The sequence below is a fragment of the Adiantum capillus-veneris genome, chromosome 1 (assembly GCF_014529385.1).
Source record: "Adiantum capillus-veneris isolate H3 chromosome 1, ASM1452938v2, whole genome shotgun sequence".
NCBI lineage: Eukaryota > Viridiplantae > Streptophyta > Polypodiopsida > Polypodiales > Pteridaceae > Adiantum > Adiantum capillus-veneris.
The window spans coordinates 88,973,522-88,990,288 of record NC_140931.1 but is presented as its reverse complement, the minus strand read 5'-3'; the positions used below and the strand labels follow the sequence as shown (position 1 = coordinate 88,990,288).

The 16,767-nt window shown below is 40.6% G+C and overlaps 1 protein-coding gene and 1 pseudogene across 2 annotated transcripts in view; one reads left to right on the top strand and one right to left on the bottom strand.

Annotated features, from left to right (window-relative positions):
* Positions 1-12,541: 12,541 nt before the first annotated feature.
* On the bottom strand, positions 12,542-13,470 carry LOC147465155 (uncharacterized; annotated as a pseudogene).
* A 767-nt stretch (positions 13,471-14,237) lies between these two features.
* Positions 14,238-16,767, top strand: part of LOC147465154 (uncharacterized) — an 85,721-nt gene continuing 83,191 nt past the window's right edge. For both annotated transcript variants that reach the window (XM_086518506.1, XM_086518497.1), the window contains exons 1-3: positions 14,238-14,768; positions 14,899-15,556; positions 15,696-15,784. In XM_086518506.1, the coding sequence (XP_086374632.1) occupies positions 14,688-14,768; positions 14,899-15,556; positions 15,696-15,784 (828 nt within the window). In that variant the 5' untranslated portion in view covers positions 14,238-14,687. The remainder of the gene's footprint in view (positions 14,769-14,898; positions 15,557-15,695; positions 15,785-16,767) is intronic.

Sequence of the window (16,767 nt, the reverse complement as noted above, 5' to 3'; positions counted from 1 at the left end):
TGGTTTGAGTTTCTTCTCCTTTTATAGGGAAAACTCTATCAAAATTATCTCAAAAATTTTACCATAAGTTTTTGGCCACATTCGTCATGGTTGCAAGTAGTGCTTCCGAAAGAAAAGAGTACTACATCAAAAAGTTTGATGGCACAAACTTTGCTATTTGGCGGTAGTGTATGCAAGATGTTTAGATCAACAGAGGCTTGATAGCACCCTTGCGTGAAAGAAGAGAGAATGCGTACACTGATGAACAGTGGGAAGACTTGAATGAGTGTCCCATGCTGACCATTTGTCACATGCACCTTGGTGAATCCATTTACTTTACCATAATGGATAAGACCAATGCCAAAGATTTATGGAATGCTCTATGTGCATCATGGGATGGCAACAATGCCTCGAACAAGGTTTTCTTGATGAAAAAGCTTATGTGCATGAATATGAAAGAAGGCATTAATGTTAGTTCTCACTTGAACAAATTCAACAACATATTTTCATAGATTATTTCAAAAAGGTTTCAATTTCGGTGATGAAATGAAGTCCATTTTCTTGCTATGTTTGCTACCATCTCCATGGGATACCTTTAACATAGCCAAAAGCAATTCTGCACCTAATGGCAAGCTAGTTTTCAGTGATGTTGCTAGTGCATTGCTTGTTGAGGAGATTCAACGTCAATCTCTTCACACGAGTGGGCATGGTGATGCATATGTGTCTAGTGGCAATCGTGATAAGCAAAGGCAGTGTGGCCGTAGCTGTAGTTATTCTCGGGATTGCAAGCAAGGTTGGAGCAAGAGCTGTGGCAAAGACATGAGAATGTTGAGTGTTACTACTACCATAAAAAGGGACATTTGACGAAAGATTGCCACACAATGCAGCGTGATAAAGGCAAGGAGAAAGCGAAATCTGACAAACCCAAAAGCAACGTGAAAATTGAAGAGATCAATGTGGTTAAGTCTCCAGCCATTGAGACAGATTCTAACGTGCCAAATGATGTGTTAATTTTCACCTCGGATTTGAGGCATGATGCATTATTAGTTCTTGACAAGTGTTATGCACAAAACTGGATCATGGACTCAGGTGCTAGCTTTCACGTGACTACATACACTGCCACACATGGCACAGTGAAGCTAGGCAATTCTTATGAGATTGATAGACGCGGTGTGGGAAGCATCAAGTTTTCTATGCATAATGGCACTCACTTTATGATGCACAATGTCAGACATGTACCCAAATTGACAAAGAGTTTGTTGGACAGCTGAATGATTTGGGTTACACTATCATATTTGCTCATGGTTCTTGGATCATCAAGAAGGGGAATTCGGTCATGCTTAAAGGTCAAAATTCTGGCTCATTGTACTCACTTTATGTCTCTTCTGTGAAAGAGAATTCTATTTTTGTAGTCGAGCTCCCGTTTACAGAGTTGTGGCATAGACGGCTAGGTCATATGAATCAGAAGGGAATGAAAGTCTCACAGCATTCTGGTTATATCCCTGTGTTAGATTACTTCTTCTCTTTATGTGAGCATTGCATCTATGGCAAACAGACTAGGTTGACATCAATGCCTTTGTACAAGGAGTTAGGGACTCCTCTAGATCTCATTCATAGAAACTTGTGCGAACTTATGACAATCTAGTCTTTAGGGGGAGCATTATACTTGTTGAAATTCATAGATGACTCTACTAGAAAGGTGTAGGTTTATCTCTTGAAGCAGAAGAGCGATGTCTTTAGTGTCTTTCAGAAGTTCTTAGCCATGGTCAAGAACCAATCGGGTAGAAAGCTTAAAGGTTGCATAGTGACAATGGAGGCGAGTACATCTCCTCTGAGTTCAACGACTTTTGTAGTAAACAAGGCATTAGAAGACAATTAACCACGCCTTACACACCCGCCCAAAACGACGTGGTTGAGTGGATGAATAGAACTATTCACAAACGAGTAACTTCTATGTTGTCTACGACCAACTTACCTCAATAATTTTGGGGAGAAGCTGTTACAATGGCTACTTATTTGATCAATTGGTCACCTAGTACACCACTAAGTACAAGGTTCCGCAGGAGATGTGGATGGGAAAACAACCCAATTATGACATATTACGCGTGTTTGGGTGTGAGACATTCTCACATGTGCCAAAAGAGTTTAGACAAAAGTTGGACCCCAAATCACACAAGTGCATCTTCATTAGATATGGTGTGGATGGAGAGATGGGATATCGTCTCTGGCACCCAAAATCTAAGAAGGTTCTATGAAGCTCACACGTGATATTCAACGAGTCTAAAATGCATAAAAAACCAGTGAAAGACATTGAGTATCGCATAGGACGGTTTGAGAATGTTGCATCACCACTAGTTACACAGAATGTTGGACATGCTAGTGATGCACCTTCCACTAGTATACACACACATGTTGCTCCAGAGAGAGCGGAGTCCAAGAGTCAGGCACTTTGGAGATCCGCTAGTACATCTCGTGCACCTGAGTGTTTTGAGCTAGGATTGGACTATTTACTAGTCACTGACTACGGTGAACCCACTTGCTATGTAACATTTATTGGCCTAAAATCTTATGTGTAGCGGAAATTAGCATGAACATAGTGGGCATTTCATTAGAATAGATTCCTAATGAGAATTACAAGAGTGCTTGGGTGGAGAGAGCAACAAAAAGCATAACACCTAGTTAGATAGCATCGACAATACTTTCAAAAGAGAGAGCAATTAAGCTATTGACAACAGTTGAGGACCGGATTTGCATGGAGCCGGTCCCCCCTCCAAAAGGCTTTGTATTATGGTTTCTCCCATCAAGAGAGACATTGTACAATACAATTCTTTGTGTTCCTTCAAGACTAGCTAGTGCAATGAAGATGGAAGCTTCATACACCAAGCAAAACACTTAATCAAACACAACTTGAATTATCCCCGTTCTCAGACCCAAGACCTCACACACCTTCGAAGATGGTGAGAGCTAGCAGGGTATGAGAGTAGATTGAGAGGAAGAAGGAGTATCTTACAAGAAAGATGTACATCTCCTCACATAATCACTCATATTAGCATAGCTTAGCTTAGTAATTATCTTGCAAGAGAAGATGAGCATGCATTGAAGCTTGGCTCTTGGTTGGATTTGCATCCACATGCCAAGAGAGTGTTGATGTAGGCTTCTATCTCACAAGCTTGGAGTAGGTGATGAGCTCTCCATTAAAGCTTGGGAGGAGATAGAGTATTCTCCCTTCACACATGGTCAAGTGTGAGTGTGTGTGTGTCAATGCCAAGCAAAAATCAGCCCCCCCTCTCTCTTGGGCGAGCCCTAGCTGCTAATTAGGTCTGGCTTTTGCCTCATTGGACCTCCCCAGGTCAAGCCAATAGGAATTAAGCAGCATAAGTGATAGCCTTCTGACATGTGTCCCCCTTTCCCCTTTTGTGAGAGCTTTAGGTAATTAAATAATTAAACAAAACTCTCATTGGACCCCTTTGTCTCCTGGCCAATAGAAATCAGGTAAGCCATGAGGCCTCTGAATGCTCATTGGACCCTTTGGGAGACTGCCCAATAGTCTTCTAGGAGACTTAATTCTCATTGGTTTCTTTTATTAAATGTTTTTAAATTAATTAAACTATATTTACTTTAGCTTAATTCTCATTGGTCCACTTCAAGGGTCTTCCAATAGGAATTGGGCACACCTTGTGGGCATCTGGCCTAGGGAGCTGACATGTGTCCCTCATTCCCTTTGTGTAAAGGGAGCCTGTGTGTGTGTGTGTGTGTGGCTTTCTCTCTCATCTCCTACCTTTGGGGCTCGCCCCCTCCCATGTAGGGATGTGAAAAGACTTTTAGGGCACACACTAAGCATCCAATTTTCCCTAGGGTTGACCTTTGGACACAACCTTTGAATTTTGGAACCTTAGCATTTTGGAAGTCTTAATGGGCTGAACCTTAGGGTCTTTTTGGCCCATTGTTTCACATGGCTCTTTTGCAGATGGCCCCCCCTTTGGATCCCTATTTTCCCTCCTTTGGATCCCTACTGTGGCCGGTCTGCTAGCTTAACCAATATTCTAGCTTTTTCTCCCTTGGCACTTCCCCACATTAAATGATCAGTTTAATATGAGAAAATCATTTAGGAGAATTAGATATTGATTATTATGACATGCTACAAAGAGGTCATTCAAATGGATGATAGCGTGAAGTAACTCGATCTTAGCAAATGAAACTAGGGAATTGACAGAGTTACCAGGGGGTAAATAGGCATTGCCATGCAAATGAGTGTACAAGAAGAAGTACACAACAGATGATCCCAAGCTTCTAGATTGGTTGCTAAAGGGTTCAAGCAAATGAAAGGCGTGGATTTTGATGAAATCTTTTCTCCCGTGGTCAAGATGACTACACTGTCTCTTGTGCTTGGTCTAGTATAGCCATCGAGGACATGGAATTGGTCGAAATTGATCTTGAAGAGGATGTCTATATGAAATAGCTAAAAGGTTTTGCTAAGAAGCCAACACTGGTAGAACTCGTGTGTAGACTCAAGAAAGCTTTGTATGGGTTAAAGCAAGGCTCAAGGCAATGGTACATCAAGTTCAATAAGTACATTCAGTCCCCAGGTTACGTATGGAGCTAAGAGGATCACTGCTTGTACTCAAGGAGGTTGAACGATGGTTTCCTCATCATTCAAATTTTGTGTGTGGATGATATGCTCATTTTCAAGAAGTCAAAAGATGAGATTGCACTTCTCAAGGATGCCTTAAGCAAGCAAGTTACTATGAAAGATTTGGGCAATGCACATCACTTTCTTGGTATGCATATCAAGAGAGATTGCAAACGTGGTATACTTGAACTTTCGCAGGAAGAGTTCACAAGGTCTTGCAACATTTTAATATGCAAGGTGGGAAGCATTGATACCCCAATGGCTGCATGCAAAAAACTTAGCAAGCATGATTGTCCCAAATTGGATGCCAAAAAGGTAGATATGGCAAAGGTTTCATATTCTTTGGCAATTGGCAACCTCATGTTTGCCATGGTTAGCACACGGCCAGACATTGCATATGCAGTGGAAGTGGTCAACAAGTTTATGGAAAATCCAGGTAGAAATCATTGGGAAGTAGTGAAGCACATCTTGAGATACATCAAGGGCTCATCTAGCAAGTGATTACGCTTTGGGAAGAGTGATGCATCCAAAGTTAGATACACTGACTCAAATTATGCAGGTTGTGTGGACACTAGGCGATCCACATTTGGCTACGTTTTCTTGTTTTCTGGAGTGGCAGTTTCTTGGAGATCATGTCTCCAGAATTGCACTTTGTCTTCCACCATTGAGAAGAGTATGTTGCAATTTCGAGTTTCAGTAAGGAAGCTATGTGGTTATCTCGTCTAGTGGGAGACCTTGGTATACACCAAACTCCAGCGCTACATTGTGAAAATCAGACTGTGATTGCGTTAGCAAAGAACCCCATGTTTCACTCCAAGTCAAAACACATAGAGGTCAGGTATCATGTGGTACATGATATTTTGGCTAGCAAACCAATTGAATTATTCAAAGTTCACACGGGTGAAAATTTAGTGGATGCTCTAACGAAGAGCTTAGCCTCAGAGCAATTCGCACATTGCTTAGAGATGATGGGCGTAGGGTGAAGCTATGGTCATGCTTCACATTTGTACATTTGTACATAATAGCCCCTACATTCTTTAGCCACTTGGGCCACGTTGGCCTTCAAGTGGGAGATTGTTAGGTTTCAGGCCCCGTGGCCGGTTTTGGTCGGGCGCCCGTCCACTTATCATTCTTTTTCTTAAAATGAAGAATAAGGAGAGAGAATATTTTTCTTCTCTAAGATCCACTTAAACTGATTGTGTGTCTTCCTCTTCCCCCTTCTCTTCTTCCCTCTCTTGCACTCACTGCACGACTTTTCTAGAAGCTGAGGTGCAAATTCCTTGGACCTTGAGCAAAATCCGACCACATATCATTGATGTGCTTCCAAGACATACTAATTGCAAAAATCCTTAGCACACTATTTGAAGATAAATTCTATTTATATCATGACACTAGAGCGACCATTGAATTGCATTGGCAGAAGTGCTTGATGCAAGGTAACAGGAAAATGTTTTACCTTTTGTGACACTTTTTATCCTTGAATTCTTTTTTGATATTTGTCTGCTTCACAGTTAAGACATATCTTCGTGTCTACATACGCCCCTCTAAACAGAATGCAATCATTAAGACAAGCATGAATATAATTATAATCCATTCCTAAATTTCATGGGACATTTCTTGCAACATCTCTCGATGCTGGCATCATATTATTAGTTAGCAATATGCGCTCTCTAAGCAGGCTACATACGAAAAAACAATAATGCACCTTTCAAATTGGTCATTGCATAAGTGAAGTCAACACAATCTTGATAGTCACTTGAAAAGGTGTGACACTACTCTCACTCTATCCAAACTTTGCTTGCATATTGAGAGGGACCGAGACTGTTTTCAATCTACATAGTCATGGTGTGTCAGCCTCATATTTCATGTCATCATAGATAAGCCACTATGAGTCCATGATTGTTTCAATCATTTTATCGATATCTAGCGTAAACATATCTTGGTCCGACTGGCGTTCGTCAACGCCATCACTCTCCAAGGTTGAAGGTGCTTTAGGCATAGCTGCCATGTTTTTTGGTTGAGTGGATCATCTGCTAATGCACCTTGTGGTCTTTAGAATTGTTGCATGTGTTCACCGTCTAAGTCCTAATAAACTGAGCATTTACAGTTTTCATTACAAGGTCAATCCAATAATTTTAAAAAATGTGTTTTACTACTGTCATTTACACATTTTGATGAATTGTAATTCTCAATAACTCGATCTATAATTGATGGATCAAACTTGCCATATCCATGGACATACTACTATGCAACACACCGTATTCGATGCACAGTCCATTTGCATTGATTTTAAGGGCATGAAACCATAGCCGAGAGATAGGCATCTCTATAGGGCATTTCCACATTGGCTGCTACTCATAATGCTTGTAGACAGAAAATTAAACATAAAGCTAATCTTAAACTTTGTTGTAGAACATAAATAATAACCTAAATCAAAAAACATAAACTTATAGTCCAAACCTAAATCGTAAATTTAAATCTACAACTTAAATTGGAACCTAAAAACGTAAACCATAAACCATAAACTTGACCTATACTTAAGCTGAAAATTACAAACTAAAAACCTAAAACTAAATCTAAATCTACACAAACTCAAAAACACAAACCATAAACCTAAATTTAAATTTACAACTTAAACTTAAACAAATATATGTCAACTTAAATCGAAACTTAATAGGAAGGGAACCGTGCTTCACACTCCACTTTCTTTCTAGTGATCGAAAAAATGGGTATTTAGGGAGGAAAAATAACAACATGAAAGATGATTAAGGTAAACAAAATCACACAAACACAAGGGATTCTATTCCCTAATTACTCGTGTATACGCCCATAATATACGCACATACATACATATTCTAGATATTCCTTCATGTGATTATTTTTCATATGGTTTAGCTTAGGTGGACAAAATACTCAAGCATAATCCCATATTCTTTTGACAATCTAAACAACAAGGAGGTTTAATTCAATGGTTAGTTACCTTGTAGTTAAGCCCTTCCCATCAAAACGCTACTAAGATGGGTGAGCTCCAAGAAAGTTTTAAGTCCTTGTACCCTTGCACACAGCCAACAAAACCAACGAAGCCTTTATAGCCTCATTGCCAAGTATTCCACGGACAATGCCTTGGTCGCCAATTTTGTCATTCACTGAGAAGGAGGAGAGGTGAAGGGGTTGGCGATGTCAAATCGTGTGCTCTCACTACCACACAAAAGTTTTGTTGCAAAGTTCTCTTGCCTTTCTGCCCCTTTATATAGGCCTCTAAGATGTGTTATTCTAGGCACATGCTTTTTGGCTCCATGCTTTGCCTATTGCTATTTTTAGCTATACATCTCTTGCATCATCACTAATTTTTGTACAATCAATTATGGCCGTCCTTTGCCTTTAGCTATGAGTTCACAATAGCCTCTCTTTTTGGAGTCCTTTTTTGTCGATTATCCATGGAACATAACATATTTAGCACCCACTTTTCTAAAAGTAGAGGCTTCCCTATCTCTCTAAGATTTTAAACCGTAGAATTAACGTAACTTACACATATGATGTCCAATCTCAAAACCGATTGTTTTGAGCATATCCATTATTAATACACTTGATAGTGCTCATAAACTTTGCAAATTATTTATAAGAACTTAAGTACATTATAAACTCCCCAACTTAGAAATTCAAAATATCTTCATCTCAAGAAGAAGTGAGGGTAGTCCTTCTCTAAAGTGGCTATATCTTCCTATGTTGCATCTTCTTCAAGATAATTCTACCCCTAAACAAGAATTCTATTCCAAAGGACTTTCTCTTGAGATTCCAAAATTCTAGCAGGTTGGAGCGTCAAAATGTTTTGGATTGGCATAACAATTTGTTCATCATCAAAGAATTGGTCATCACTAGAAATATAGGGTTTTAATAAGCTTACATGAAATACATCATGGACTTTGAGATGGGCTTGCAACTTCAACTTGCCTTGATGACTTCATAAGGACCACAACAGTGCGGGCTGACTTCTCGTACCTCCCAAGTGATAAGCTATGTGAATTTGAAGAAAAAAAATTATCTCCTTCTTTCAATCTTCTTCGGATCTCTTACAATTAGAATATTGCTTTTGGCAATCTTGAGCTATTTGAATATTCTTTTGGATGGCCTTTGTTTGGTTTTTCATCTCTTCAAGCATCTTCTTATAAGCTTCAACTCTTATGGTAGGATCCAAAAATTTGAGTGGAGAGAGACATTCTTGACCATATATATCACTAGATTGGTAACAAGACACTTTTATGTCCCGTTAACTAGCCAAATTTTTAAAATTATTGAAAGAGATGGAGATTCAATTTTGAAGTGTTCTGTATCCACCACAAAGTTTTGTTATGACTTGAAAAAACTTGGCATTTTTGGGCATGTGGATTTGACTATCAACCTTGTGCTTGCAAATGATCTTTCAATCTAAGTTGTGGCAAAAATACGTGTGCTATTTTAGAGCTTTTACCATAATTTTCTAATATCTTTAAAGTCATTTTTGTGAGGTTTAAAGTGTTATATAGCTAGCTATTGTCATTTTCAACATGCATGAATGCTTAGAAAGAATTGTAGATAGCCCCATTTCAAGTTATGTAATATAAACAAGAATTGGTGGATGTGCTAATTTATTGATAGATTGGATGTGATTTGATTGTAAACTTGATTGTCAACATGGATTCATGACTATTCTTCCTTGAGTTTTATGGCACCTAATACCCCATACAAATAAAGGTGCAACAATGGGATTGTTTTTGGCTTGTACCAAAGTTATACTCATTTTCAGATGAGAGTGTATTCTCCTATATATGGGTGATGTCATATGGAAATTGTAATAATTTTACAGCTTATATAAAGAATTCTTAATACATGTATATTATGTAGTTAATAATTTTGCAAGTCATATAAAGACTTCATAATACATGTATAATATGGCTATTAGTTAGTATTTTTCCAATGGGATGTTTTTCATATGCGAGACAAGGACAAAACTTTATCATGGAAACATCTCCTTGGTGGCAATTATGAGAAAATTCTAAAAATAGCGATTACGATTGCGACTCTTAGGCATCACAACACTTTGAAATTCAATTTTTAAAATTATTGACTGAGATGGTGATTCAATTTTGAAGTGTTCTATATCCACCACAAAGTTGTGTTATGACCTAAAAAAACTTGGCATTTTTGGGCATGTGGATTGTACTTTTAACCGTGTGCTTGCAAATGATCTTTCACTCTAAGTTGTGCCAAAAATATGAAACAATGTAAAGATGAAACATATCTACGTTGCGAATGACTCCATGCCAGTTTCAGTCTCTTTTAGCTCTATGCATAGAGACTTACAAGCCTATGTCATGGGAGCTTCTCATCTTTTGAGGAGGGAGGGGGGTCGCAAAAGGAATGGCGGACCCAAAAACTCTTTCCATTTTGTCTGGCCAATCAAAACAGTACACGCAACAAAGCTCTTCTCTGTCGCCAGGTCGTCTGAACCTAGCCTTATATGGTAGGGTCCATGATTAGCATGGTTGTTTAGCATGGGCTGTTTTACAGACAGTGGCTATCTGAAAAACACCTAGGTTTCACACTGGGTTGGCCACATTTTTTTAAAGATCCACTTTTCAAAAGTAGGAGATTGTACGATCGCAATCAGAGGGCACAAAATGTGCTCTCGCCTCAAGAAATTATGCGCTCCTACTAGAGGTGTACCATCTCTGCGCTCCTGCCTGAAGAAATTTTGTGCTAAACCAGACACAAGGGAGAAAACACACCTCCATGATTTTGTTATACACATCAAAGAATGCCATGAATTAAGTTATGTGATGGCACAAAAGACAACAAATGCCTTCACAAGCCAATCCTGCAAAAATTATTCAATGGCAGGCTCCATCACAAGGTCATTGAGCAAGGGATGGTCTTATAATGGATTGAAAAGTCCTTCTACATAAAGAACAACGCGAACAAGTTGTTATGCGATATATGTATTGGACATGTACTTTATCATACCAAAAACATGTATTTATATTAATTGCGCTACTCAATCATTGCATGATGTAAAACATCTAAACCTCTTGAGACCAATCATCGCTTTGAAAGAGAGGAGCAGAAGCTTGAGTTCAAAAGGTAATGAAGAAAATTCTTCATGCCTGAGCTTAGGCTTACTCTCAATGAAGCTAGATTATACTTCATGGTCCTTATTAGAATTACAACCATCAATGAGCCAAGAAATGCGAATTCGAATTGCAAAAGAACCGTCCCTACCACTCTACACACATAGGAAAAATCAGAAAACTGCGATTGCAAAGGCTTGAAAGTTTGTAAACCCAAAACTCCAGAAATCTGAAATTCTGTTTTTTTCTCGGAATTTTTTGAAAATGTGAAAACTTGCAAATCTGAAAATTAATTGCATTTTCTAAAAAATTGCAAATTCGAAATCATGAAATTCTACAAATTTTGAAATTCTATTTTTTTTTTTTTTGCAAATTTAAACTTTTGCATTATCTGAATTTTCAAAAGTCTAAAAGTAGCGATTACGATCGCGACTCCTAGGCATCACAACACTTTGAATGTGTCACGATTTGTCAAGTTCCATCTTTCATCGCCTTCATTATCATCTCCATTGTCCTTTGTGTTGGTGGTGTTGAACACTAGCTGGACATTCCATCGGGTTTTCTCCTTATACATTACTTTTGCAATATTGTTATGCCTGACAACCTTTGAGCCCAAATGATGTCCACCAATCTCTCCATCATCAACATTCTCTTCCACTTCAAGTTCAACACCTCCGTCACTTTGTCCACGTGCTACTACTTGTTCCTCATTTTGCAACTTAACATCATGCATCTCATTCAACACTAATAACGATGTCCGATGGCCCGCTTTTGCATGCGATAATTTGTGCACTATGCAAAGGCTATGCATTACCAAACATGCTGCAACAACAAAACAAGGCATGCTACAGAGATCCATGTCGCAACACTTCAACAGTGTACGAAAATGAGATTTTGACATACCAAAAGCCCTCTCTATTGCCATGCGTGTTGAAGACTATATAAAATTCCAATAGTACTTGTCATCAAGAAAACCATCCTTACTCCTTGTGAAAGGGACAAGCATATAGGGTTGCGGAGAACATGAGCAATCGCCCACTAGGAAAAACTCATTGAGCAAGCCTTTCTTGCACAACTTTCCAAGCTCACTTCGTGAGAAATTCTCAGAGTCGTGGATGGATCCTGCCCATCCCACATTGTAGTCCAAACCATGCAGTTGGGTGCCACTATCAACTGTAGAAGAATACAATGGAGGCTTTGCGATTGAAATAATCCACAACATTCTCCCTAGGAGCAATGATTGGAATGGGCGAGCCATCACTAGCCCAATGACACTTGGAATACCATGGAACTTCTGAAAATCCTCGGCAAGCTATACCATTCTTGCTCTCAATGGCTAGCGTATATAGAGTTCGCACAAACCACTACCACAAACGGCCTTACAAAAATCCAATACAATTCCTGTAGGTGTACTCCTAGCACAACCGTAGAGGTCTGCAAGCACCTCAACATTTGCCCCACTTGCAAGTCTATCTAAGACGAAAATGTGGTATTCCACTCACATGTATCGCCTATGGTACTAGAGCCCTAGAGGTTCCCAATGTGGGTGCTTTTCCAAAAAACACAAGTCAAAGGCTAACTTCAACTTTCAAGTCAGCTATTCTCCAAGTTGCGCCACAAAGATCAAATTAAATGCAAGCTGAATTTTCATTTCAAAATTGATACCACTCTTGTGCGTAGCACTCTATTACAAGATGAAAATGAGACTAAACTAAAAATGGCACTTTGTTGGACAACACACCGTTACAAGCTGAAAATGTCATGCAAGCTACAAACTTTTTCTTCAAAAGGTGGAAAAGGTAGAATTTCCGCTGAGTAGGTCAAAATGTCAATCTTTCTTGACGTGCTCTAAGAACGATTCCATGAAAGACTGCATCACCTCAAAGGTATTTTGTTGCCTTTCCTCCGTTGTCGCTCGACGTACTGATTCTTCCTTCAAAGGAGGGAGTAGTTGTTGCAAGGCATCATCCTTCGCATTCCCTTTAGAGCTTGTTTTCTTCTCGGCCTTCTCTTTGATAGGCATGGAGAAACTGACCTCAATTGGCTCATCATCCTCCCCAAGAGAAGAGGCGTGACTTTTGCAAACCACATTAGCCCTATCATGCATAAATTCATCAACAACGTCGTACCATCTGCATGAGCGCTTCCGATCATTTCCTGAAATTGCATTATGTGTCTTGTCATCTCGATATTGCTTATCCACCCTTGCTCACTTCTTTCTACATGCTTGTCCATTCTTATCGCAATCTACAAACATAGAGGCAAGATTTGTCGCCACGTTGCCTCAAAGGTCCACTCCTTGCTTTGGCATTTTGTTGAAGTCGTCATTCATCCCTCCTCTAATGTGTATCAAGTGCTCAACCTAAAATTCCTTCCACATCACTGTGTCTCCACTGTGATTATCCTCTTCTTTCACATTGGCTTTTACCTTGCTAGTCTTTCCTCTTTTAGGAGCACTACTAACCATATCCACCTTGCCCTCCTTTGTGGACTGCTTACGTGAGTTCTTGCGTGGCTTTGAAGAGCTTTCCTGCACATCCTTCTTGAACAAAAGCTTGCCATTTGCTTACCCTTTGGATGTGGTTTCTCCACTGGTCACATGTCGGGCGTATTTGGAATGTGGGGTGGCCCAAATAACATAGGAGAGCCGGGAGATGTAGAGGCAAGCATCGTAGTGAACCCATGGGAAGGCATTGCATACCGCATGGAAACGGGGGACAATGAGCTATATTGATAATAAGGAGAGGGAGTAAACATTGGCTTTGAAAGGGTGAAGTCTTCATCGGCTTGGTGCTCATTGGGCCATTTTTGGGAATCGATTCCCCTATACGCATGCATAACGGATAAGTTGCATACCATCTGCATGACAATGAGATGTTGTTTATGTAGACAATTGCAAAAAAAGCAACCCAATGCAAATATTCGATTAGAAAGCTCATTATCAGCAAAAAAGCACTTCTGAATATGAACATTGTGTCAATGTGTCTCTTTCATTTGTAGGATTAACTTGGTGCAAGTGTGCAATGTGTAATTCCCACATGTGTTTGTGTGTGTGTGTGTGTGTGAGAGAGAGAGAGAGAGAGAGAGAGAGAGAGAGAGAGAGAGCATTTACTTGACAAGCACTACTATGAGGTCGACTTGCTGTGTGAGGGGTGCTAAGCAGGATGGTACTGCTAGAGAAGAAGAACGAGAAGAAAGGCGTGCTTGAAGGCGGGTAAAGCTACAGAGAGAAGTTGTTGAGAGTGGTGCTTCATTTTGATTGGTTCGCATTGTGAAAGTTGGAAGTTGGTCGACCTGGTGAGGCTGGCCATCTTTACAAGGTAGATGGCCCAGAGGTGGACTTCCAGCTCATCATCGACCCCTGCGCTAGTGTGACACTAAAAATTCTGGGCGCCCCTGCTGATTGGCCCTCAGCCCAAACGGCGTGAGTCTCCCAGTGCCCTAAATGTGAGGAAATGGGAAAAGCAGACTTTTGAGAATTTAATATCCTGAAAATAAGAATGCGTTGACACGCAAACCTATGTTTGGTGCGTTCATCGCTCCCTGTGGGTGCCCACTCTTCGCTCATCCGGGTCATCCCTGCCGCAATGCGGAGCCCCCCTCCGTCTGTAAAAAGTGAAATGTCACCTGCCCCTGTCCTTCGCCCTCACACGCAATATGCTCGAAGCTCAACATGCTCGTTTCCGCCTCCTGCTTCTCAGATTTGATCGCTTTGAGTCAATGCGTAGGTGGGTTTGGGCAGGTTATGGGCGCTCGGCGCAGCTAAAAGCTTTTCTGCAGAAGCTCCTTCCGTACTTAAGCTGGCAGAGGTTACAATGAAGATATTATGAGTTCTGGGTATCACCAATTTTCCAGCTAGGGTTTTTCCTTCACAGGCTACATCAAGTGGGGAACTTATCCTGTTGTCAGGTCACAAAATGCAGAGCCTCGGATGGCATCATCTGCCTTATTCCTGATGTTTGTGCTCTGCTGCCATGGAGGACTCTTGGCAGCTGAGAGGTGGTGTGCCACGCTCAACTTCACAATGGACCAATTGGCAGGGGCCTGTCAACCAGGTAATGTGCTTCTTTCTACTTGAGCTCCTTACTATCTACGTTCACAGTGAGGCTAAACGCACCATCATCTATCAAGAGCGGGTTTGTAATGTAGCATAAGTCTCTACTGATAGTCTGCTGTGGACTGCAGATTGATCTGGGTGCGGGACGATACCCAAACTCATATGCCAATCAAGATATCTCTATTATAGAAAGGACAGCACGACAAGACCCCACATTTCCGCATTCGTTAAGCCTGAACACGCAGAATTCACATGCCAGAATAGGAAAGTCACATCCCATACTGGCTCTCACGCAGGAGAGCGTGCAGCCATTGCAGTGTGAGTTTCCACAAACTGCAAGTTCTCGTATGGCTTTCATGGTCCCGAATCAAATGTGGTATCCGACAACTGAAAATAGCGGATGGCCCTTGATGACATCTGGGAACCCTTCTCTCCCTGGGAAAATGGGTGCACCACTGAATTCTTTTGTAATGACGGACTTTGCTCAAGGAGTTCAAGTTGCAGATATAGGTCATCTACCAAGATCTGGAGGTGCTAATAAATTTGATTCTACTTTTCCAAGGCAAGGAGGCTTAGAAATGTATAGACAGGCTTTTAATGGTAACCCTCAAATGGGCGAAGTGGAGGTACACTCTCAGTACCAACTACCATCTTGGCAACCTGCAAGCAGTTACATTGAGAAGCAAGCTTCTTTGCTTTTCAAAACTTCAGTTGTTGAGCAGGCCAAAAGAAAACCTCTTCAACGCCCAAAAGTTTTGTGTGCTAGCATTTCTGGCTCGTTCCTAGGTATCAGTTCATTTCTACTCTCTTTGCTGTTTCCAGGAAGAAGAAAAGTTATGCCGCCTTTGTCTATTTGGCAGGGCTTTAAAAATGGTTCGGTTTGAGCCATTCATATTGACACTCAGAGTAGAGTTATTTCTTGCAGGTGGTGAGCTAACTATGTCAGAGACTGGACGGTTAGGTGTGATTTGCTCCTGCCACAATATGCACATGTCGGTGGCAAAGTTTAGTGAGGTAAGACTTGTGAAACTGCAAGGTCTAGTGGAATGGCCAATGAGGAGATTATTTTACTGCACCGTACAATTGTATTTTAATTTTTGAAGTCATGCAGTCAAGGAGAGGGTCTACCCTGGCTTTGGCGATTAACCCGTTGGAACTTGTTGGATTGTGTTCGTGTTTGATGTTAATGCCCTTTAAAAACGGCTTCTACCTCCTTTGTTCAAATCTATCCTTGGTGCGAAGTCTTTGAAACATGTCTCTCCTCCTCCAGAAACTGAGACAATTTCTAAACATTTTGTCTTAGAATTTGACAATCTCAAGGTGGTCGTGTTCGTTTAGCTCTGCTCCCAAGATTCTGATATCTAAAGTGATGCCAATTCTTTCTCACGTGTTCTAGAGAGTGTCAAGAAAACAATCTCTTAGTTTGTGTATTGTGCAACTTCATCTCCATTTTGTCGTGCGAGTTTCTCTTCAAAGGTGGTGTGTTGATCTTGCGGTGGTCTTTGTTGTTTGCGATCGGCCTTGTCAAATTGCTTCAGCATAGCAAGATAACCCAAACTCTGTTGATGCCATGAAGCCTCCGTTGTGTCAAGATAGGCCCCATACTTAGCTTCGGTAGAAGATGAGATGATGGTGTTTTGCTTTTGACATTTCTGTCGGTAGAGGAAGAGGTAGTGGTGTTTTGCTTCTGACATTGCTATGAGCAACGTCCATTATCAAGGAGAAATCAATAAGTACTAATAGATCTTTGTATGTCAAACGCGACTAACCCAAGAAGAATCTCTAAAGCCAACAAGAATTCACCTCTAGAATAATGATTGCGATAGTCAATAGTGCCATGATTATATTGAGGTACTTGATGAGCTCCCCACCACTGAGGGAGATGAGGTTGAGTAGAAAACTGATCGAAGATACTCATCTCGTTGGATGTTTCAAGGAGTGTTAACCAAGAGAGAACCAATAAGCTTCCTTTACTCCGTAGCGTCCACCAAAGGAGT